Source organism: Mugil cephalus, chromosome 18 (genome assembly GCF_022458985.1).
Source record: "Mugil cephalus isolate CIBA_MC_2020 chromosome 18, CIBA_Mcephalus_1.1, whole genome shotgun sequence".
Classification (NCBI taxonomy): domain Eukaryota; kingdom Metazoa; phylum Chordata; class Actinopteri; order Mugiliformes; family Mugilidae; genus Mugil; species Mugil cephalus.
The window spans coordinates 12,113,026-12,137,972 of NC_061787.1; the positions used below are offsets into that span (position 1 = coordinate 12,113,026).

The following is a 24,947-nucleotide window of genomic DNA, read 5'->3' on the forward strand; positions in this document are numbered from 1 at the left end:
ACACAAAAAAATAGCTACAATTTGCTTTCCAGATTTAATACTCTGTGCTCGCCTAATGTTGACTCTGTGACGTATTCTACATTTCACACATTACATAAAATGCTCCAAAATCTCAAGGATAGACATTAACTTCCAGTGTCTCTGTAGAACAACGTCCTCTTTAAGCATTGGCATCTTTGCACTAATGTTCAGTTGGCGCATATTTTTATTTAGCTCCCATAAAACACATCCAGAACCATGCTATATGTTGGTAAAAAATAATTTTGGCTCAAGACGCAGCATCAGTATCACCCAGTACCCCAGAAACACCTGCCAAGGGGAGACTCGCGGCACCAAACAGCAGTCCATTAATCACATTTATTATTATTTCGGCTCATTTAGCTAAAATTAACAGTCGACGTTTAGCTGCAGCGCCGGCGCTTTATGTACGAGTTCCATTTAGAAAGTGATTTATGTTCAATTCAAAAGCAAAAATCTGAAGGTTGTTTAGGAATTTTAAACGCACACTTCTCCAGGTGGTGAACGCATATATATAAATTGGGCTCTGTATCTTATAGCTCGGTTGCTGTCAGTTGGGCCGTGGTTGCAGACTTCATACAGTTCACAGTGGGGTTTCATGGAGAGTTATTGTCTTTGTGTGTTCCGAAACACAATTATTTAAGCCCAACTCCACCAGGAAATCTCTTCTTTTAGCATCGCACAATAAAGGAGGCAGTAAAAAGTCGCCCGTTTGCTCCTGTTGCTCCAGGCTGAGGTCGCAGTGGGTTCACAGCTGTTATGATGGACTCCAATCGTGACAGGCTCACCACACTCATTACTCCCTTAGAGAATCATTTCCTAATAATTCACTGATAGTTGAATAATTGGATTTCTTCATACACTGGATGTGTCTTTGTTCGGAGCTTCCTGTGTCTTGAGCCCCTTCGATACAGACGCCGTCCGGTATCAGTAGAATTAAAATGGATGTAACTTTGTTGTGCTTCATTTACGTTGCGTTAGATTTAGTCAAGCTGCAGTTGGGAATTTTTCGAACGGCTTCACTAGAGTCTCTGTTTGTGAACTCTTTAGTGTGAGAGAAATTGCTTTAAAATAAATGTTTGTTTTTATAAGTTATTTCAGGTGTGCGAACAAGGAGATTTCAGGTGTGGAGCTGTTACTGAGTAATTTGGATTTTAATAATAATAATAATAAATGTTAAAACTGAAAGGGTCAAAGACAGCAGTTTGCTTCATCATCAACGTTTCCTTCAAATAAACTACAGTGTCATGATCTATGATCATAGCAGTAAAAGCCTTATAAAGTTATCAACTTTGACCTTAGATGATAACCCCCCCCCCATCCGTGCACATGTGCGACCTTTACACGTGATCCCTTTACCTTCATCAGCCGCCTGTTTTCAACTAATCCGTGACATTTTTCCCCTGCCAAGATGCATCATCTCTCCGTGTTTCATCACGTTGAGATCACAAAAAAACACAGCCCACCCTGCGCGTACACTGCGAGAAATGACTAATGACAACTAATATTAGCAGTAATTGCTATTCATCATGTTGGTTTAATGCATAAAAAGCAGGTCAGCGAGTCTATTGACTCACATGCTTCAGTAAAATGGAAATGGGAAAAAAAAGATTTATTTACATGATGCTCTGTGTCAGTTTCTCGTTGGATGGGATATCGGCTGCCTGTGTGCATATGGCATTTGTTTATATGTTCCTCTGTGTGTGTGTGTGTGTGTGTGTGTGTGTGTAGGTGGGTGGATGGATGGTGAGTTCTTGGTCTCCGACCGTCTGTGCACAACAGCTGACAGACGCACACACCCGCTCTGAACAGAAGGCTCCACCCGAGTCCTCGGACATTCGCACCAACACATACACGTGGCATGCCTTAATGTGGCATTCAGTTCATGCTGGGTCTCTTGGGTGTGTCTGTGGCGACAGAGGGAAACATGATACACTGTATTTGTGTGTAGTCAATGTGTGTGCGTACAATAACTTGCACAGATCGCATATGCCAGAAGCATTTGGGGCCAAAAGGTCTGAGCACTGTTGACTTGGCAATAGTGCCAAGTGGCACAACTGATGCTAGAACAATATGGGAGCGGTGCGCTTCAATGGTAACGTGAGCTCTTGCCGCACATCGACGGGAATGCTGGGAATTTTCAGCCCTCGCCGTGCGCATTATCATCTGTTAGAGAGAGCCGGGAAGAATTTCACCTCGTTTCCTTTGCACGAATTTCAGCGCTAGACCTGAAAATCAGCAGCGAAACCGGCGTGACAGCAATGCGAGCACGTCTGATGACGCCACTTGGCACAAGAGAAGACTGCCAGAGTGACAGTCACAGCCTGTGGGATCAGAGGATTTTGGGTCTGTGGGCACTGACAGGCTTAAAGGTGAGACACGCCAGTTCTCGCTTCGCGTAAGAAAAGAATTGTGTTTTGCTGGTTCATTTGCGTGTTATTTTGTACATGGTCCCTGGGGAAATGGAGATGTCATTGACTGAAAAGAATAATAAACTGTGTCAATCTCTGGTTTATTTACAGGTTATTTGCAAAATGAAGCAGTGATAAAGCTCAGGTGTTCAGTACTCAGTAATGTTTTGCTCAAATTTATTTTAACGTGTTTCTGGCAGGAGGGACGTCTGGAATTAGCCTGTTGCCACCGCGACCTCGGATAAGTGTATGGAAATGAATAAATGAATGAATTTTTGTGTAAAACAGTCAAAATATAAAACATTTATTCATTGGCCATTATAGCAGTTTTCTACCTTGGTCTAAAATGTTTTGTTTGAACCCTTTCTTAAAATAAAAAGTGATAAATCTGCACCTGTTATCGTTACAACAGCATAATTACGAACTTATGTGTGCAATCAGTGGTTGCCAGCTTAACATTTTTCTGCATCTGTGCCATAACAGAAAGCTTGATAGGCCAAATGACATTATCCGACCACAAACTAATGTATGTAGCTATCGTGTGCATATTAAAGTACCATTTAAATATGTTTGTGTTTTAAGTGGTCTGTGTTTTCTTAGCTTGATTAGCTTACTGGGTGCGGTCACAGCTACAAATGTTGCTTTTTTTTCCCAACCTTTTTTGCAAGGTTCAGCATTTTCAATTAGCTCATGAAGGTAATGCTAGTTTAATTAGCTTGCTAATGACCGTAGCACCTTGCTAAATCAATCGCTGGCTAGAAATTAGTAGGTTGGTTACTTTTCCAAGTACGTTGTTTAGTTTAACTAAGCCCGCATTCAAGCTTCAATAAACTTGCAGAAAAGCCTCTTAGCTTCTTTAGTGTGAGGCACTACCATGTGTCTTCTTTCTTTGACTACTTGACTTGACTTTTACCACATATTCAATTTTTAATCAATCTCAAGTCTTTCAGCCTCTATTATGGTCAAAGGAAATTTCTGAAGAGAAATATCTAACTCATTTATTTTATTCTCCTCACTTGTTTCCTCCTCTGACTTTTCATGCACATGGTTTTGTCTTTGTATTTTTAACTCGCCTAATTATATTGATACAAGGGTTATGGAGACGTCCTCATGTGGAAATTTATCAATTTGCATTCAGCCAGAAAAATAAACGAAACTCACAGTCAACACCAACATTTACACTCAAGCCACATTCAAGCCAAAGGCACAAATTAACGGGGGAATAGGCTTTCTTCTGGTTTATTTCCCCCATGCAAAATTTTCCTAGACGACACTGAGATTCAAATTGACAACTTTCCGGTTATAAATTCAATTCTAACAGCCATTGGGTTCCTAACATCCTGCGTTTATAAATCCCAGGGACAGAGTGAGCGCTAACTTTTATTGTTACAGACGCTTCAGAGCACTTGGAACAGATGACACATAACCAAACTGGGAGGGCTGGCTCTTTTATAGGGCTCTCGAACATCACTGGAGTCAGTGCAAAATGGAGTTTTATTATATGTGTGCGTGTGACAGATAGAAGGAGGGTGTTGGTGGGAATTTGGCTTGCCTGCTGTTGTGAAAAGTGTGCCTCTGTAGGAGTTAAGTGTGTGAGTCAGCCATGAATCACACTTTTTGTACGAGTCAAACACAAGCACACGCATGATCTCACTCACTCTCACACATGGACATGTACTGTGTACCGTGCGTACAGAGTGCATTATACCCCAGTAAACCCACGGTGACATTAACGCAACTGCCAGTTCATAGCAAAACCAAATATACAGTGTGTCAGTGATTCCCAAATATGTGGTTGTTGCGCTTTCACATATTTGAAATAGATTATGGATTAGAGCAACAGTTTGAAGCAATTTGAAGAACTGTCGCGCAGGAGTAAAAAAAAAAATGTTTACCACATAGGTGGAAGTAATTTAACTGAACATAGCTAAAAGTTGGCAAAAAAAAATTAACAGTTTGAATGTTTGAAGTCAGAAGCAAAGAAAATCTTAAATAGTTGAAAGTAAATGGCGCCAGAGATGACGTGTTGTGATAGTTAGCTAAAATGATGAGTAAAATGGGTAAAAATAAACAATAGAAAGCTAAAAGGAATTTTTGTGATTTAGACTATGTAGAACATGGCCCCCTAGTGGGTCCACTGGGGTACTTGAGGGGTCGCAACATTTACATATATATATATATATACACACACACACACACACATATATATGTGTGTTTTTTAAATTTGTATCCACAATTTTCCCTTGCAATTTACATTTCTTTAAATAAGCATTAACATGAATCCAACATGTTTCACACAGAGCGCTACACTAACCGAGATCTATCAATCTAAGTCTCTTGTACACAGTAGGCCCCGCCCCATTTGCTACTGAGCCAATCACAGGGCCGGGTATTACACGCTGACGACAGCTGCATGGCCACCCTACTGTTGCATATGTTCGAAAATAAAAAAATTAATACTTGAACAGCTTAATACTAGATGCAAAGTAATATAGAGCACATACAGCAGGTAGGGGGCCCCTACTTAATCTCTCCATCAGTTCAGGGGTCGTTGACCTGATAAACGTTGAAGACCCCTGATTTAGAAGTTGTGGTAATAGTTAAAATAGTTTGTTTAAAGTAATGATTAAACAGCTAAAAACAAAAGAACAGTTAAATGGTTTAAATTATTAGCTTCAAGCAATAGATTTAAAGGCAGATACAGTAGTTAATGGCTAAAATAAACTCAGAAAAGATGGGAAAATAATAACTAAACTATTAAAAATATTGCCTAAAAGTAATGGATAAATGCCTTATTGTCAGATAAAGGTAATAGCTAAATGGTTTAATAATTCAAGGAAAGATGATTAAAATAGTTAGCTAGCCTGTTAGTTAGCTAAAGAAAACAGATAATGCTTGAAATGGAAAAGTTAAAGTTGTAGTAAATTTGTTAAAAACACTTTTCTAACTGAATGAATATCGGCTAAAAGTGATGGATTTAACAATAGAAACAGTTTGATAGCAAAATGGTATTTAAAGTGAGCTATAGCCTTCCTAGCTAAGGTTAAACTTTATCTTAATGGTTCAAATAGTTTTAGGTAAATTTGCTCATTCTCATTTCCCAAATGAAGTGATTGAAGTGAACCAATTTAAAAAGGTTAAAAGCTAAATATAAAATAGTTTAAAAAGGCTAAACGTTAAGTAATTAAAGGAAAATTGAAACTAGCTAAGTAAAGTATCCCTAAGTGGTGTGACAAACGATTCTTATGTAAAACTAATGACTGAACTATTCAAATCACTTAAAAGTCACAAGGGAACCATTAAAATAGGAAGCTGAAAACATGGATCATGGAAAAGGTGAAGTACAATTTCTGCTTAAACAGTTATGTGAGAGCTAAAACAGATAAGTTAAACGGTTCAAATGATTTGGGTAAATTCAGAACTCTTAAACAATAAATAGTTTAAAAAGTATTTTTAAATGACTTGCTAAAAGTCACGAGGGAACTGTCGATGGCTGAAAAACTTTGATAATGGAATAGTTGGAAAAAAAAAGTTGAATTAGTGGCTTCTGAATTAGATAGAAAGCAGCAGCTAAAATGGTCACGACTGGTTTACAATATATTCGGAGCTATTCAAATTATGAGGTGAATAAAATGGATATTTTTTATTTATTACGCCAAAAGCAGAGATGATTTATGTAGTACTTGCTGGCAGGGCTTTGGGAATACATTTGACAGCTGTTGAAAATTAATCCTATATAGAAGTCATTATGCCGTACGTACACTATATAATAACTGTGTGGCACTGTTTCACTTTCATATCGTGTGGGCGTGGGCGCTCGCTGATGCCACTTACAATTTGACTCATCAGTATTCAGGGCATTCACGCTCTTCCTCAGTGCCAGTGATAAGCAATGCTGATTATCAGTGAACTTTTGCCACTCAGTGTATCTCTCCCCTTCTGCCTCGGTGCCTCTCGCTGCCTCTCTCTGCCTCTCTCCGCGATAGTAACACTTTGCCTGCGAGAGCCAACATTGTTTTAATCGGCGCCGCGTCTATTAGGCATCAGCTGCTATTAACACTCATTAAAACACAAGTCTCGCTGTTGGAGCTGGAAGTGCTCAGAAGCCGTACTTGAGTAAAAATAGCAATGTCGCACTGTAAAAATACACAGCACTGCAAAACGCTGTATTAAGGTTTCCCATAATTGCAAATAAGGAACCAAAACCGAACATTAATGATAAAATAGAACAGTCAGAATAATCCTGTAAAAGTGATGGTAATGCAACTAAACAACAGTGTATTAATATTTAACACTGCAGCTGATTTAGACAGTGCTAACCTTCTATTGCGTACGTTTTGGGAATATAAAGATTCATCCAGATCATGGTATTATCTAAAACTAAAGCTTCCCTGGTCATTAGAGTATAATTAGAATGTAATTTACTGTGAAAAAACACACCATGACTAAATTAATCTGAACTAATTATTCAAATTTTTGGGTCGTTAACAGACCCCAGTTGTGTGAGTTTCAGGTTGGTGCCACCTACAGATGTTCCTTATAAAAAAAACAAAAAAAAAACGGACTAGTCATTTAGAATTGAAGAAGAAGAAAATAGCTTCTTTATATTTTATGAAATGGCTGGAAAACTTTGTACCTGAACAGAACATTTGAAGTTGGCATCAGTTAGCTTAGCATAAAGACGTGAAACAGTACCATTTAACTATTTAACCTAACCTATAGTTTATAAGGATATATGATTATGGAGACTTAACATGTATCGGGAATAAAAAGTGACCTAAATAAACTAATTAAAATTGTCTTTAATTTGTTTATGTTGGTCACATTTTACTTGTGGGCGAATGGGAGGCAAGAAACAAAAGATAATGCATCCGTCTTGTTGAGGTTATTTTTACTCCTGGCAGGCCCAGACTAACATTTACATTTTTTATGCTAAGCTAATGAGTTCCCACTTCAAATGTACTCTACGGATACAAGGCTTGTGTCAGTCTCTTCAGCCTGTTTCCCAAAATAGACCAAATAACGTCTCCACATATCGACCTTCATTTAGTCACTTATTTCAGCATCTCCACATCTACGTTGTCAGATATTTGTACATTGATTTACGTATTTATTCAAGTATTTCTGCATCTCTGTGTAAAAAGGTAGGAGGCCTTAACATTAATTAATACACAGACAGAAAAACAAAGGAAAGTTGAAATGTATTTGAGTTTATAATGGAAATATTTCAAAGCTGTCTACGGTTAATCTCCTTATTTAATTCCATAGACTTGGACCATTTAAATCTGCTAACACCATAACTCATATCCTCTTGCTCAAAGATTTAACTTGAACTCCTTGAAGAGGCTTATAAAGGACCTAAACCAACCATAAATCACATATGAGCAGTTTGACATCTTTATTTATTTTATTTTTTTCCGAGTCCTTCCATGCTTGTCAGGAGAGGCTGTGAGGAGAGACATCGCTCATAGACTTGACTGAGTCATAGACTCACATAATGCAATCAGGTGGTTGAGTTTTCTTCCAACTGGCAATAATGGTGAAATGAAGATGGCTCCTCTTCAAAATATATTTCTAAGACCTTGCAGATGCATTTGTTTATTTATTTATTTTGTGGTAAAATTATTCAGTTTTTAAATCGTAATGGATTTCGGATTCTATATATGACATTTTGGGACTTAACGCATCATTGAGTCTTGAGATTTAGTGGCTGAGGAGGGAGTGGAAGCAGAGGCAGAGTGCAGAAGCCGACAAATTCGGTCGCCTCGTGCGTGCACGGAATAGTTTGCATTCAATTTAGCAGCTGGCTTATGAGTTTTTATTTTCCTCTTTGCCTTTTTATCCCTTTCCCCTCTCTTCCTCCGCTCTCTCTTTCTCTCTCACGCACTTCTCCACCCTGCCTTTTCCTCCATCTTTGTTAGCGCGGTTATGATAGATGAGTGTATCACAAAGCGGGGACCTGAAGTAGAGGGGGGGAAATCAATGTTCATTCTTCAGGGGTGTGTGTACGCGCGTGTGTTTTCCAGCTGGCTGTTTGTTAAAAGGTTAGAAGCTGGATACACTCATTGTTTTGGGAGCCAGGGGCTGCAGCTGAGCTGCTCTGTCTCGATCTGTTTTCCTTTGACTCAGCAAACGCACTTTGGCCAGACAAACACACACACACACACACACACATGCACATTTAAACAATGCACGCACCCACTAACCTAAACGCTCACGCACTAGCAGATCCAGAGAGACCATCCCACACATACCCACAGCACGAACGTTATACAATCCAACAGAGAGTAAAGTCTTACCTGGATCGCTGCCTGATTGCCCATCCATTACTCCTTTTGTTCCAGTCTCTTGAATCCTGTTTCAGGTATAGTGTTCGTTTCGGGTCCTTTAGAGACTCTGTGCAGGGCAATAACCCCTACATATCGCTAAACCGAGGCCACGTCTAGTGTTAGAGTAAAACTTAATACGTTGTGACGCCTCTTTTCTGGCATTATTTTGGACGCAGGTTTGCAAAAACCCCCCCGTGGATGTCTTCTTGCACAAAGTGGTTCTGTTCCAGGATGTATTCTTTAGGCTCTACTCTATAAAATTCAGTAAGCCACCACAAACCAAACACACTTTCACCAGTTACGGGTAATTGCACTCTCCACTTTTTGTTTTTCGCAGAAACGAGGTGTCGCACAAAATGGTGTGTTACGGTGCAACAAGTGTGAGCTCCCAGCAACTTTTCAGAAGCGTTTTATTAGTTTGCGAAGAGCCAGTTCATCTCATTTGCTGCCACCTCTACGGTGCACGCTTGCTAAACACATGTAAACAGATTTGTGTGGGTGAATTAATATGCCTGCTGACCTAAGGCGAGGTGGTTAGGTCGGCTAGAAACTAGTCCCGGATACAGGTGCCTGGCTTATGCAATCACCACAGCGTCTATTCCAGGTGGCTAATTTCTGTGTTTACTGTCAGACTTAACTCTAAATGATTCATGTTAAAATCTCTTTTTCTTTTGTGAAAGCTGCTGTGTGCGATTTTTCCTTTTCTCAAAATCCCCCAATGGAGGTGGAGAGTATCAAGCATATCACCAGCGAATAATAGACCTATACTACTGGGAAATGCACCGTGCTACAAAAAGACGTGGGGTAACGACGCTAATAAACGTTTTCCGTTTCATAATTTTTCTGATACGTTATTTTCATCAGGGGAATTAAGGAAAGAAAATCGTGGCACTCATGGATATATCTTTAATTTGCTTGTTTTGACTAATCAACCGCTCAGAACACAAAGACGTTCAAGTGCTGTTGTGTTTTGAGAAGCTGGAATGATGTGTTTTTGCATGAAAATTAATTGAAACGATTAAATGATGTACAACAGTGGCTTGGCTTTAGCTGGTCCTTTGTTGGCCTTCTGACTTGTCTTAATATCAACCAGAGGACCCTCCTATGTTAGTGTTGCTAGGTGCCAAAACAAAAAAAAATGTTGAAAACCTGTAGACATGAAAAAATGTAGTGTGCAAACGAAAGAGGACATAACCACAAAAACTAAAAACTAGTCAGAGGTCTGGCAATTTTTCTGATGTCGACCATTGTTAGCACAGTCGCTAATGTTAGCTGTCTTGCCTCCACGTTACCTCTAGACCAGGGGTCTTCAGCGTTTTTCAGACCGAGAACCCCCAAAGTGATGGAGAGATTAAATGGGGATCCCCCTGTCTTACATATTAAACTCAGCCTAGAGCTGCACTGTTAGCTTTTTTTCTGCTAATATCGCAGCATACACCTGAAGCTAAACGGAAGAAAGTGGACACGAACAAAAATGGCACGGAAAATGATGCAAAATGCGCCACAGAAAAGGAACTACATGCATGCACCGTGAAATAAAAATGAAAACAAATGAAAGTAAACTAAAACAAAGGAAATGTAGATGGAACGTGGACACTGGCTGGATGTTGATCTGTGGTGGTTACAGCTGCAGGTGGAGGAGGTGGAGCTACAGCAGACTCTGACTCTGTAGGGATGGAAGGAGATCCATCAGTAGAGGGGGCAGGAGCTGATGGGGGTGCAGCCACAGAGGACTTCTGTTCCTCTGCTGCATCCAGGGTACTATACAACAGCGGCGGTGGCAGGAAATGCTGGAGGGAACAATGAACAGATCTCTTCCGCTGCAACAACAACAGTGGTGTTCAGCAGCTCTCCTGCAAAACAGCTGAGACTTTTCTTCAAGACATCTGCAGGGTAGTTCTGTCTAACTTTCCCCTGGATGGACAGGATCATATTATCTCGTATGGAGCGAGTGTACGTGAACTGCACGAATATGGAGGACAGAGCAGCGTAGACCTAGTCCTCTACTGCTTTTGTGACTGACTGCCTTTTTACACAGCTTCTTGGAGGGCATATGAGCAGAAGTGGTTGGAGGATCCCAGAAGCCCTGCGGGACTTTGGGGCCTCAAACAGCTGCTGTGTCAGCCTCCTGGCAAACTCCTCAGCCTGGCTGATGATCATGGGATGTCTGTGGGTTACAGTCATTCAGAGTCAGTTTTGAAACACTTCACAACCAGAGAACTTAACTGAGAAGAGATGAATGGCAGATGTAACTTAGTGAAAGTTAGGAGGCATGGGCTCTGAAGAGTGGAGGAGTCTTCTGGCTTCAAACTCCACATCCCTATTCTTCATGCTGTTGCTCACATCCCACACCTGAAACAAGAAAAGAAAAGAAACAAGAAAAGAAAAGATGTGCTGAGTGAATGAAGCATCAGTTGAATTCAAACTACTGCGCAGATTCCCTCATCCTTCAAACACAAAGAAAGTAAGAGTTTAATCTTTTACAGTGCCTCCTTATGAGCAGAGTGAAAGTCAGGTGTGGTGTGTAGTTTTATTTTTCTGTGTGTGTTTCTCAGGTACTCACTGGATTCTCGCTCTTCTCGCTCTCCTCCATCAGCCGCTCAATCATATCTTCAGCAGCTACGTTAGATGAGAGCTGTTGGTTCTGCCGAAGCCTCAAAAGTTCGGCAACAAGTGCAATCTAGATAAAACAAGAGATCAGACAGGTTAATGCCTTATCTTGTATATATTATATAGATAATAGAGATAGATAAAGTAGACTTGAAACTGTAGAGAATCTTATATGCCAGCAGTTCTGAGGAGGCTGCTCATAGCCCATGGTATCAAGGAACACCTGTGGAAAAAATGTCAAGTTGTTCATTAGATCAGTTTTCTCCTCTTTTTTGTTTTAATTACATATGGAAACGTTTAGAATAAAGACAATTGAACTGACCCTGATGGGGCTGTAGATGCCTCTGCTTCCTTCAGTGAACGCCACGGATACGACGCTGACTGAATATGCAAATGACTAAACCAGGGGTCGGCAAACCGCGGCTCTTTCGTTCCTCTGTTGCGGCTCTCTGTGGCGAGCGGTGCGGAGCAAGGACGCTGATCAAAGCCGTTCACTTTTTTAGGCTACCTGCCTCAGAATAGCGGCAACTAGTCACTCATCAGTGAACGAGCGAGAGCTGCACAACAACTGAATGACACTGAATGCCACACCACACTCACGGTTGTAACATCAAACAACCAAAAAACACTGAACTCCCACAGTGCATTGCAGCGCATTTAGTAGTTGCTATCGAGTATTTAATTCAAATGTATTTTTATTTTAGTGCGTTAGTTTTTTAAAAAATATAACTCTAAATTTGAATTGATGGTGATCTTTTAACATTAAAATAAAATGTATTTAATTTTTTGTCGCTCAAAATGTACGTCACAACTGCCGACGTGCGACACCCGCCGGCAGGTCCAGCCCGCTATTTATTGAACTTTTCGACCCCAGGTAAGCCAACCACGGATAAATCCCTGTTATGTTACATAAATGCAATTTAGTTTTCTCTGTAGCAGTTATTTCATTTCATAAATGCAACACACTAAAGGCCTAGCATAGAGGTAAAAACGATATATGCAGTGACCCCTGGACTAAACTGTCGACGAATATATCATAACAAGACAAATGAAACACGTAAAACCACTGGACGGTCAAACCAACCATGAATGTCTTACAACGTGTCGGATGAAGCGTGTAAAAGCACTTAGGAAATCCTCATACGCAAGTAAACGAAGTGACTTCAAGATGAAGAATGAAGGAGGTGAACAATAGAATTCTGACTTTGTTGTGACATCACCATTCTAGAACACCTGCAGGTGACCTGTGACACAAAAACACAGCTGGAATAAGACACCGTGGTATGAACCCAGTGACCGGGTAAACATCATGTATTTGTATGGAGGAACAGAAATGAAAACATTTTACTTACCAATAATTAGTTGTTACAGTATAAACAGGCATTACTTATTCTAATTACAATTCTACCTATAAATGTATAAATAAAAGTTGAAATGACAGAATAATTTATTATTTTTATCCGTTTTAATGGACGTCCAATGGGATGAAAATAATGATATGATATAAAAATATAAAAATGTGCTAATGAATGATTGATCTATCGATAAGTAGTTGAATTAAAAATGTATTTACGATAACAAATAGCAGTATATAAGTCAATCATTTAAAAATACATAAAAAAAGGTAAATTCAGATTGGATTAGAAATATAGTTTAAAAATGGAAATAAAAACTGAATTTGCTACATAAATGTAATATTTAATACTCAAAAAATAAAACAAAAAACTGCTCATGTAAAGCTGACCTCTGGATTCAACCTCTATTCATTTTTTTTTTTTTTTTTCATTTTTTTATTTTGTTTTGGTCAACTGCAGGTGACCGAATTTTATGTTATTTGTGCGCTTACTTCCATTAACCAATTCAGCTCACGTACTTACTGCAGACTACAGACTCTTTAGTGTTTGGTTGTTGTTACCTACAATCAACCTCTCCAGAAAGTCAGAACCACTTTCACAATATAGAAGATATACAAAGTGTAACTAGGCAGTTGTGTTAATAAGCTAACAATACATAACAACAACTACTGTAATGCTGTGGAAGGCGTATTCCTCTTTATTTTATTGTTTTTATACAATCTATAATGTTGTTTCTATCTGTCATTAAAAGTTCTCCATGAGTAAAAAATGCCATTACACTATTGACCACAGAGTTAATGTTTGATTTTGTGAAATGTTATTTAGCAGTGGTGCAGCACAAAAAAATACAAAAATGCAAGAAACTAAATTTGAAAGACCTCCTACCATGGCCCCTGTGCTGAGGAAGGGTCACAGCATTACTGATGGCACAACTAGACTTCACTTGAACATGGTTTGTTTGCAGAATTAAAGTGAAGTAGCTCTAGACTCTTTAGTTACAGTATATATGTCAATGTTTTCTATGGGAATGGACCCCATGGCTGTCATTTGTCTAACATAGCAACAGCAACATTGGAATGTGAGATGTGACAAAGAGTCTAACCTCCTCTGCCGTCCTCTGAATGCCTTTCCTGTCTGTCATGGTTTTTGAGGAACAGCCATTGAACACATTGTGCAACCCTGTCTACAAACAGGACATTCTTGGAAATAAATTGGACGATGCATCCAAGCAGCATAATGTGCCTAGAAATTAATGCCCTTGTTGAAGGATTTCACACTTCATGATTCACATGTCCCGCCGCTGACCTATTTTTAAACATAATATTTCCCTAACATTCAGGGCTTTTCTGTGCCAAAGCCTTTTAATTAGCCATGTTTTATTCATCCTTAATGATATCCAATAAAAAAACAAGCAGTGCACCCCATATTGACATGAGGGTGTTAGCCTGAAGAAAGACATGGGAAAGGATTTATGCTCCAACTTCAATGAGGTCATTTGACAAAGATAAAAACACTTTACACATTGCCATATGTCCCAGTTGGTTTCCAGCATATTGAGGCTCTGTGAGGCTTTCGGGAGATAAAGGAAATGTGTAAACTATTGACCAAGAAATGCTGTAATCCAGCCTTGTAGTGATGTGTATTATATTATACAGAAAATAATAGATATCTAGAAGTGTACTGTTATTAAAAATGCAATTTTCATTAAACTGCAAATTGTCCCAAATAAGCATAAATTTTCAGTGATGAAGCTAAAGATGACAATGGTAGTTTTCTACTGCAGGAGTGGGAATTAGTGTTTCCCTCATTTCTCTCTCCATTTACTCTCATTGCACAGTAAAACTTAAAATAACACATTTACAACCGTCCCAAAAAGCATTTTGTGGCCCTGCAGGGTCTCTTAAAACAAGCTCTGTTTCATTTGCTGTTTATGGTGTTGTGGTTTCGAAAGAGCCAAAAGGTACAAAACTGCAAACAAGCTAAAACGTCTGAAATACATGACACAGCAGCTGTTGTATTATCCGAGACAAACTGGAATGAGCAGCAGAATAAAATTCCATTTTCTTGGGCAGACTAAGAGACAGACTCTGAAGAATGAAACCGCCCGTGAAAGTATGAGAGTGAAAGCTGATTAGCGCTTCTGGAGGACTGCCGAAGCCTATAATTTTCAAGTAGGGGTACGTGCGCTTATTGATCAGAGGATGAATGTGCTAAGGAACATCTGAGCCGTTGACGGGTCATGAAGAGTGATGGCGGTGTTGGGATGAGAGGCCCCTCCAGCAGTTAGTGCCCATCATTTCTAGCTACTTATTGCTGAAGTCCCATAATTGCCATTTGCTGCATGTATGGTGTACGATTGCTCAGTAGTCGATACGAGAACACTTCAGCTAGCAGGATAGCCACATTATAACAGGAGAAAAGAAGAACAATGGCCCCCACACATATATACTTTAGGAGATTTTTTATTAGATTTCATCAAGATACAGATTCTTAAGTAATGAACTATATACTAACAATAAAATTATTAAGACGCTGGGGCTTAAAAGGTCTAATGTTTCCTATGTGGATCATCTGCTGTGAGCTGTATGCTAACATGCTCACTGTCACAAAGCTCACAGCTTTAGGTTGGGTCAAAATCAAAGGGTTTGTAACTATTATATTTAACAGTCTACAGTAGAAGTGGAATGTTTGACACTGAGATTTTATTTTTTGGTGAAGTGTGTTTGAAGATAATGTTTTAGTATATTAATCTAATAAAGGACACATTCCTTTAAACCAAATAGAAGGTTTTATTATTTTATGTTTAAAATTTAAATAACCGCCTGAGACCAGAGCTTTTGTTTGCTATGCATTTTTAATTTCAGTGATCTTTGAACACGAAGTAGCAGTTTTTCAAAAAATAAGACACTGGTAGTCTATTGCTTCATTATTTATATTATAATAAAGTCTATAAAACTGTATAACTGTCTATAAAATATAAAACTGTTTATTTTAATACCTGAACATGGCTGAGCACAGACAGAATTGCAGACAATGAAGTCCCAACGTCCTCAAATGAGTACTTGGTAATAAGTGACATTGTAACTCGTTGCTGTTGATAGAATTTGTTCAATTTGTGAGTCGTGTCAAACTAGAAACATTTATAAGTGTCCACTAATGAAGACAATGGGTTTAAATGAAGTAGAATAAGCTGCAATAACACCTAAAACTCCATGTCCCCATATGGGGATGCAGGGACTCAGGAGGTTAATGAAGTGATTGCCCAATCGTGGGCTTCCACCTCCAGCTCTTCTTAGCTTAGATTCCGAGCACAGAATCGCGGCATTCGTGCAAAGCGTGTTTACGATGCTGCTGTTTCACCTGGCAACGAAAAATACTATTTTTTGGTAGGCTGATTCGCCTCATCCATTCATAGATTACTAACCTCTTTCATATACAGTCTATTTTACTAACGTGCGGTGAGTTTTACCACTTCTCAGCGTGAGAAATGTCATGTGTGAGCGTGTGAACTTATTGAAATGCGTGTGTGAGACTTGAGAGCCCTGGCGGTGATACATTAACCATGTTCACCATCTGCTTTGAGCTAAACGCCAACAAGGGTTGACAGCTCAATTCCTGACGTGCACCTACCGAACCTGAATTCTGCTCCACAATGAGTGACAAGTTAAATGTGTTATGGTTCCTGGGCTAATCAGGGCTAATGTTAACTAGCCGCTAAATGTGAACATCAGAAGGCTAACCATGCCTTTACCATGGTTGACATTTCAGTAGAAAAGTCTACATTAATACCTGCAGCATGAAAAGGTACAGCAATGATGATGTCCGCCCTCTGCTTTGAGCTAAATGCTACCAGTGTGATACCAGATTTGAATAAAAGTTGTCTTTTAACAGCTAATGTTGTTAGGGAAGCATGCTAGCATGCTATTGTTGATTGCTGAACTGGTCACAGCCTCCTGAGCAATGATTCGAGCTTCATGCTAACAACAGAGCTGGAAGCCATGTAGATGTATAATATATTAGCATTTGATTACTTACCCCTTCATAGGACACTCATTGAAATACTGGGAAATCTTCCTGCCGCTGTATTAAAGCGTGATTCAATCCATACCCCTGTACGATTCCACCTGCTTCTTCAATACGTTATCGGTTAAAAACAAGGCCAAATTGACACGCATAAGCACCACAGCTTGCAGAATAATCGGTCTCCCCAAACCAAATCTAACAGATCTCAACAACAGGGCCATTACACACATTCCAATCGTAATAGAACAGGACATCACACATCCACTCAAACACCCACTTCACCCCACTCCCCTCAGGGCGAAGATATAGAGCGCTCGCTTTGGAAAAAGCCTGATCCCTGCGGCGGCCATAGCTGCCCTTAACAAAAGGCCCCACTACATGGGTCGTAGTGTGGACTTGGCTGAATGTTTAATATCGTTTTATCTGTTTTCAAATATGTGTCTCTTATGTGTGTTGTATGTATGTCTAGTTCTGTGTTGTACTGCGGTGGACTGTGAAAAATAATTTACCCATGGGAACAATTTTTCTAATATTCATGGAGGAAATACACATACAACATTATCACATCAGATATCATTAGGCCACTTCTTCTACCTAATAAAGCAGATGTGCTTAGCATTTATGTAGAGGTGGACCTAGCCGACCACATTAGACCAGAGAGTGCTTCCTTGATTTTCTCGGATGCTTCTAAACCTCACTGAGAGGCGAAGGGACACAACTTAAAATGTATGCAGAAGTTACCACATATGGTTCCTTGCCCCATAAATGGGTTAAGTAGCATCAAATGCAGCAACCACCACTTCAGTATCACAGAACAACACTTAACTTTGTTATTGTGAGTAACCTTGATAATGTGTGTGTGACTTTTCTCAGGTCTGGACGACTGCTTGCAGCAGTACGTGTGCGTGTTTGAGCGTGGAGGTGTGTGCGGAGAGCGGCTGCTGAGGATTAGCCACGCCGAGCTCGAGGAGCTGGGAGTCTCTCGCATCGGACACCAGGAGCTCATTCTGGAGGCCGTCGACTTACTCTGCGCTCTGGTGAGTTGGTGTGTTTGTTTTAGTGTTTCAGTGCCAGGGTCTCATTAGCCGCCTGTAGCTTTAATGTAGGCCTCTCTGCTTGAATGCACAGGAAGGAAAGCGTTAGTGTCCTGCAAATCCCTAAAACACCCGGTTGTCACTATCGCTGAGTAGAAACAAACAGTCTCATTTTCAGAGTGTTGAGGATGTAAACTGAAAAAACTATTACGTAACCTGTTTTTTTATAGGAATGCTAGCATATCATCATTTAAACGTATTTATTTAGAGCAAAATAGGGCTTAAAAAACAGGAAGTAGTGCTTTTCAAGTTTCAAAAAAGAAATAACAGGTACATTTTTCTCACTGTCTCATTTTTCTATTGTGTTTGTGGCCTCCTGATTAATTTCATGTCAACAAACCCGACTTCCTACAAACCTCAAACACATTTAAACACAAATTAATCAAAAATGGTGGTCACAGATTCAGGCATATAGGAAAGTGTGCGCACAGTCATCGTCAGCACCCACTCATTCAGCATTCATTATACAAGATGTTCATCGAAATAGCCATTTTAGAGATTGTGAATCACTCGCGTCCGTCACATCCTTTGTGTCGTTGAATATCGGTTTCTAAAAACCAAAAACGGTGCTTTTTTTTCCCCCTACAGTATAAATCAGCGCAAGCTGGTAAACACACAGGCAGCTCATTCGTATTCGTGGAGCAAATCCGAGTTTGTATCTGTGTTTACATCTAGAACTCGGGTCTGGAGACGGAGAGCGTCAGGACTCTGGCTCACAAGCTCGGCGCGTCGGCCAAGAACCTGCAGAACTTCATTTCCGGCCGCCGCCGCAGCAGCCAATCGGAGAGCAGGAGCTCGCGGCGGCTCCCCAACGATCTGCTGACCTCCGTGGTGGACCTCATCACCGCCGCCAAGAGCCTGCTGGCCTGGCTGGACAGGTGATAGCTTCTCTTAACGGTCCAAATTCATCTTGTGTGGTTATCCGAAGGAGGGAGTTTATTATTTGCCCTCTGCGAAGGCTGCATTCACACTCAGTGTAGATGCTAGAGATACTGTAAGATGAATGTGGCATTTAACTACAGGTTATATCAGTTGCATTTGGGTTTAAGTGCCTTGAACAACAGACTCTGGCTTTGGCTCCAACTCAGACAAAGTGAGGACGCTTCCAATTATAAAAACCTAAATCAGCTCTTTGGGACTCTGGGGGTGGGTCACTAGTTCCAATCATCGTTTGTGGGTTTAGGCTGTTTCAGTATCTTCAAGTAATCCCTGATATACGTTACAATATGTTGAACCGCGTTATGAAGCAATTATGTTAATTCAACTATTTATACTTATTTATATGTTAGATAATAAATTTAGGAGAAAATTACATTTAAGTTGTCATTTAATTACCTTTGGAAATGGTCTTTTGTTGGCTTTTATTCAGAGACTTCGCGCTAAACTAAGCTAAGCTAACTGCTCATGTCTCTTCTTCGTTTTTCAAATCAATTTATGAATATGTCAGTCTTTATTAGGTGTCTTAAAAGAGGACATTTGGCTTGGAGTCAGGTGACATTAGTAGATTGACAAATGCGATGTTGATGTTATTTACAAGAACACTGGTATGCTTTTTCTTTGACGATTGGCTTCAGAATAATTAATCTGTTTTAATAATTCAAGTTAATATTAAATATGTTAGATAAGACAGTTTGGTGTCTTTCCGAGCTTTGGTTACCTTTGGAAAGAGTCTGGTTAGCTTTTTCCAGTCTTCATGCTGAGCTAACACAACTCAGCTCAGTTTTTATAAATCAGTGTATCAATAAATCCATTTTCTCTTTTTTGTGGAAAATCCAGATTACCATCTGACAGCGAAGACATATAAATACATTTTACTCTTATTTGCAACAAACAGCCATGCAAATTCTCACTTCTGACCTCGAAGTGCATACTAAAACTTTATCAACCACTGTTAAAAGCTAAAATTAATATGACATGCGACTCCAGATTATACATTTAATCCATCAAACAACAAAAACCAACGTGTTTTAAGAAGAAAGGACAAAAATAATGGATTCCTTTAAACGAGTGTTCAACTTCACCTGTTTCCATTTACCTGGTTATTTTATCAGCAAAGCATTTTGTCGGTTAATCAAAACTAAGCACGCAACATGTCTAATATGCTAAGCAGAGTCATAAATCCTCCTTCAAATCTTTGTTTTTCTCCTCCAGTCTGTAAAGCCAGACTCGTCTCCTGCAGGTGTTTGGTGTTGACGTCTTTTGAGAAAATATGTTGTTGTGTTTCTTCCAGTCGGATTTTTTTTTTTCCCTCTCTCCTCTCGCCGTCGTCTCGTCTCCCTCGCCGCTTTCATTCGTGACTCGACACGATCTCCTCGCGTCAGATTCGCAGCTAAAAGTCTCTGACATCGGTCCTGAAATGCCAGGCACCCACACCGGCCCTCGGGCCCTATAGACCACAAACACACACACACAGAAAGGCAGCCATAGAAACACCTACGCGTTCTTGTTCAAACGCGCAATTGCAGACACACACACACACTCCCACATCAGCAGTGACACACACACTTATGCAAGCGCACGCGCAGCCGCCCCCGCAGAGCGATGCAACTGTAAATGGCAAAGCGACATTGAGAAAGGGATACACTCGCCGGAGAAGATGCGAAGACTCCATTTTTATGTTTTTATTCTGCATATTTTTTTAAAAATCATTACCATTTTCCAGCATTGTGAGGCAGCACCAGTGAATTTAACGTACGCTCCCACCAGAGCTTTCAATTAACCGAAATCCCATCTTCTAGAAATTGATTTCTGCAGCCAAGGAGTAAAAATATTGACCGGGTAAAACAAGCTAAATTTTTCATCAAAATCAGAGCGGTGTGGTGGATGAATTTATTACAGGGCCCTTACGGGCAGCACAGAGGCTGCCTTGAATAGCGCGAACAGTATGGGTCATTCTTAAAAGATGTGCAACGGAGGCAAATTGTCATAAAGCACGATAAAACTGAGCTTTCATCCGTCTCTGATTGCCGCTTGTTAGACCTCCCAGGGACCGAGGGAAAGTGCAGCAGGAGTTCAGCGCTCAGCCAGGAAACGTATCCCTCGAAATGACTCGAAAAGACATTTTCCAACCTTTTCATGTATAATATAACAGCGTGGGTACAGTGCAGATCAAATTTTTTTTGCCTGTCCCCGATGCACTGGTGTTTCCTGGCGTGTTTACTTTCCTCCTCTAAGTATCTGAATTTATGGAAATGTGCCGTCACGCTTCTGTTTGAACTCCCCCTTTCTTCTTTACATGCACATTTGAAAGCACCTACCTATGAATTAATAACAAGCCCGGAGAGACTGCAGTTCATGTCTGATGCACAGTTTTTAGTTGCTGATGGCTTCACTTTTTGTTTACATCTGTTGAGCCGGCTTGAAAACACGATGGAAATGTGCAGTTTAACTTTTACATTAGTCCGTCATTTTTTAAATTAGCTACATAAAATCTATGCAGAATTTTATACTAGTTGTTCCTGTTTGCAGTGTGAGCATAAACCAAAGAAAATTAGCATCTTTTTTTCTGTGGTTTTGGCTTTTATTTGTTGTGGACTGTGATCTAAGATGTCTATGTCAAGGCTCTAAGGAGGAGTTTTGGACTTAATTTTGAACCTTATGGGTTTTATTACCTTAAAGTAATAAACCGTGCCATCACCCCAGATATTCCTGCGCTGAATTAACTATTAGCCATTTCTGTTTGCAGCATGCGCATCATTTTAATACGATTATCACCAGATTATCATGGTGCAAACAGGTTAGATGAGCAACGAGTGTCCCTTTCCTCGTATGGTTGTCTAAAATGTCTGTATCAAGTCTATTTAGATTTGCCTTTGACACGAAGGAGTATGAATTTTGGACCTTATGGGTTCCACTACGAAAGCCTCAGCATGGTCTGATACTCTTGTTGGGGAGTCTCTTGTTTTAGGGCTGGAGCCTGGTGGTTAGCAAACAGTCTGTGTAGCCTTAGGTCCTGCATGTATATATAGTACGCAGCCTCAATACTGATGACCCAAATCACACACACCACAGATAAATCATACACTAGAGGCTGTGGCCGAATTTTAATCTGGGTCTTTAGAACAATGAAGCAAGGGTGCATCGTTGTGTTCGTTTCCCACCGTTGTAGGCATGTTGTGAAGGTTTGCCGCGCATCCGTCTGTGTAACGCTCTGTCGGTTTGGTCCCTTTGTGAGTATGTGCAGTCATTAGCACCCCATTAGCTGCAGCGGAGTCCTTATCGTTACCACCTTGTTCACACCTGAATAGTCCATTATGCTACAGTATGCGTGAGGCTTCATTTAAAAGCGGCGTGTTAGCACTAAAAAGGCCTTTAAAGACCCTTTGCTCGCAGGAAAATAGGATTTTATGAAAACAAACTTGACAGCAGAATGGGCACACATCAGTGGAGACCCTGACTGAGCATTCAAACATATGTGAGGCACCGGGAACAGACTATGCTAGCAGCAAAATAGCATAATAAACCCCAAGTGGCCCGATAACCCCTTTCACTTAATTTGTTTCAGTCAGACTAAAAACACAATTTTTTTTCATTATTATGAATAAAATTGGACTGCTTTTTTTTTTTGTTGTTAATTTATGAAAGCTGGATTGAGATGACGAGTCAGTCCTCTCAAATTGGTGCACTCAGAACGAGGTGGCCTATTTACCTGGTTCACTAATGCAGCTTCTTTCATCCACCGAGGAAGAACATTACTGTTGAGTCTCCAAGTGTCACCTGGGCCTACTTTTCCCCCAACCATTAACATACGCTCATCTGACTTACTTTGATTCATTTCAATTTTTTGATTTTGTACAGTGTGAAAAATCACTACATTACTAAAGTGGTGTGATGTAAGTGCGACGTACGTTTTCACAGTTTCCTCTAAGTCGCAGGCAGGCCTGAGATGTGCCGATATGCGACAAGCAATGGAAGCGCTAACAATGACAGCTGTGATGTCGCCTGGACCATAAAGTTGCACTTAAACACCTCTTAAAAACTACAGCCAACATCCAGCTGGTGCATACGTTCTGGGCCTGTGTGAAAACAAATAACTCTCCACACCAACAGGTGGCAGTCATCTGTATTGTCAATCAAAAGGACAACAGAAAGAGTTATTATTATTATTACTATTATTATTAGCTTAGAGGCTAGGAAGTTTGGAAGAGCTACAAACTCTTCCGTTGGCTCCGTTTGGTCTAAGTCTACTAATCTACAGTGATTATGTTGCTGTGGAAATATACATTTATTTAAATGTTCAGATGAGATAAATGTGTAAAATGAGAAAAGCCTTCTGTTTTATTTTCCGTTCAATGAGCCAATCAGAGAAATCTCTCTCAACAACTCATGATGAATCATATGAATGCATCACGACCAAATCAGCTTGGTGCGTCACGTCCTTAAGATCAACATCTTATCCTGAGTTTGTTTGCATTTATTGACCGTTTGAATTAACTAGAAATTGATTAATAGATACATCACAGAATTCTCCGATCCCGATGATTTAATATTTAGTATTGGCTGATTCGTGTCCCAATCCTCTGTTAAGTAAAACAAAATTTCCTTCTCTGAAAACTCACAAAGGCTTTTCTTATCTTAATTGTATTCTTGTGCGACTCTATTAAGTTCAATAACTAGGCCAATGAAAGTAATGTAGTGTCAGGGGGGTGGCTCGTACCTTAACTCCAGACAACCCAGTCCAATGTAATGTGCTCTGAAATATTTGTTCACCTTGCCGCTGTATAAAGTAATTCCTATAAATTAATGTTGGTTGCATGAAGTTACAGAATCTGTAATTATATAGACCTGAATAATTAATCCTAATAGTCATGCAACGAAATCACCTTCATGTCTGTTGATTAATGTCCTCTCAAACATCTGGCGCAGAAGCTTCCAACAGCTGGACTGGTGTGGAGCTGTGTCCTGCATCTGCGGTGAAATATTCTTCAGTCTTCTTGTGTGTTGCCATTTTTACTACCAGGCATTATATCATGAACACTAGGGCAGGTCGTGCTGTGAACCAGTAGCATTTTTTAAACGCTCTGTTCATATCTTTGCATATTTGCTGCTTCTCTGTATTCGTCATTCTGGTTAAAAAAAAACCAACAACAAAAAAAAAAAACACTACATCTGAAGAATTTAATTACCACTAAGCCTTCCAGCTGTACCAGTTACTACTAACGCGCCACAACACATACGAACGTCTCGGCTGCCAACAACAAGAAAGGATCGCCTTCGGTTTCAGTTAATTTCGTAACAAACAGACGTAGACTGAAGCTTAACCAAAGTGCCTCGGGGATAAAAGAACTGCCTTATTGACGCCTGGCAAAGCACTCGGTGACAGATGACAGCCTGTAACCGTGACAACATGAGTCAGCCCTTCTGATATTTAGCAGGCAAGAGAATCAATTAATAAATAATCGTTAGTTGTAGCCTTGTACAACGGCAAACATATTTGTCACTGAAATTTTTTTTTTTTTGTTACAGCGATAAATCACTCGCTTGCCAGTTCATTAGGTACACAAGTGAAAACTGATTTATTCCAGTCCCGCATTGAATCAACAGTCAGTTCAGCAACATTAGTTTCAAATAACCTGTGCAAGTGTGTTTTCCTTTTGCAGGCTGTAGTATTGTTGACTTGTGGGCTAAATAACAGAAACATGTTTTATTCAGTCCAATGTAACAAAACCAATGTAAATCGCCTTTCTGGTGCTGATTTGGCATATGAGCATTACAACAGTCATGAAGGGAAGTGAGTGTACATACTATTAACAGGACTTTCGTCCACTCAAAGCTTAAATTAGTCATTTATTTCTCAATTGAAAGATCAAAAATTGGACAAACTGTCATTGATTATGTCGATATTCAATACAAAAGCCGGACACTCCAGCCAACTTAAAGTCTTTAGCGTTCGAACAAACTGTTTTTATCTGATTGCATCAAAACTGTTGGTATATGATGTTAATATCTCGCTTTTGTCTGACAGTTAAATCAGAAAAAAATATTACGTGCAGCCCTTGTTGTTCTTTTACTGCATCTTTTCTTATGCCACATACAAAGATTCAGTACTTAACATGACATTTTCATAAAATTTGTTTCAAAATGGAGCTTTAATGTCTCCAAGTTAAT

At 39.8% G+C, this 24,947-nt stretch overlaps 1 protein-coding gene across 2 annotated transcripts in view; it reads left to right on the forward strand.

The window, feature by feature from the left end:
• cnksr2a (connector enhancer of kinase suppressor of Ras 2a) overlaps positions 1–24,947 on the forward strand; it is a 60,508-nt gene that overhangs the window by 2,644 nt on the left and 32,917 nt on the right. For both annotated transcript variants that reach the window (XM_047567987.1, XM_047567986.1), the window contains exons 2-3: positions 17,620–17,783; positions 18,516–18,718. In XM_047567987.1, coding sequence (XP_047423943.1) covers positions 17,620–17,783; positions 18,516–18,718 — 367 coding nt within the window. The remainder of the gene's footprint in view (positions 1–17,619; positions 17,784–18,515; positions 18,719–24,947) is intronic.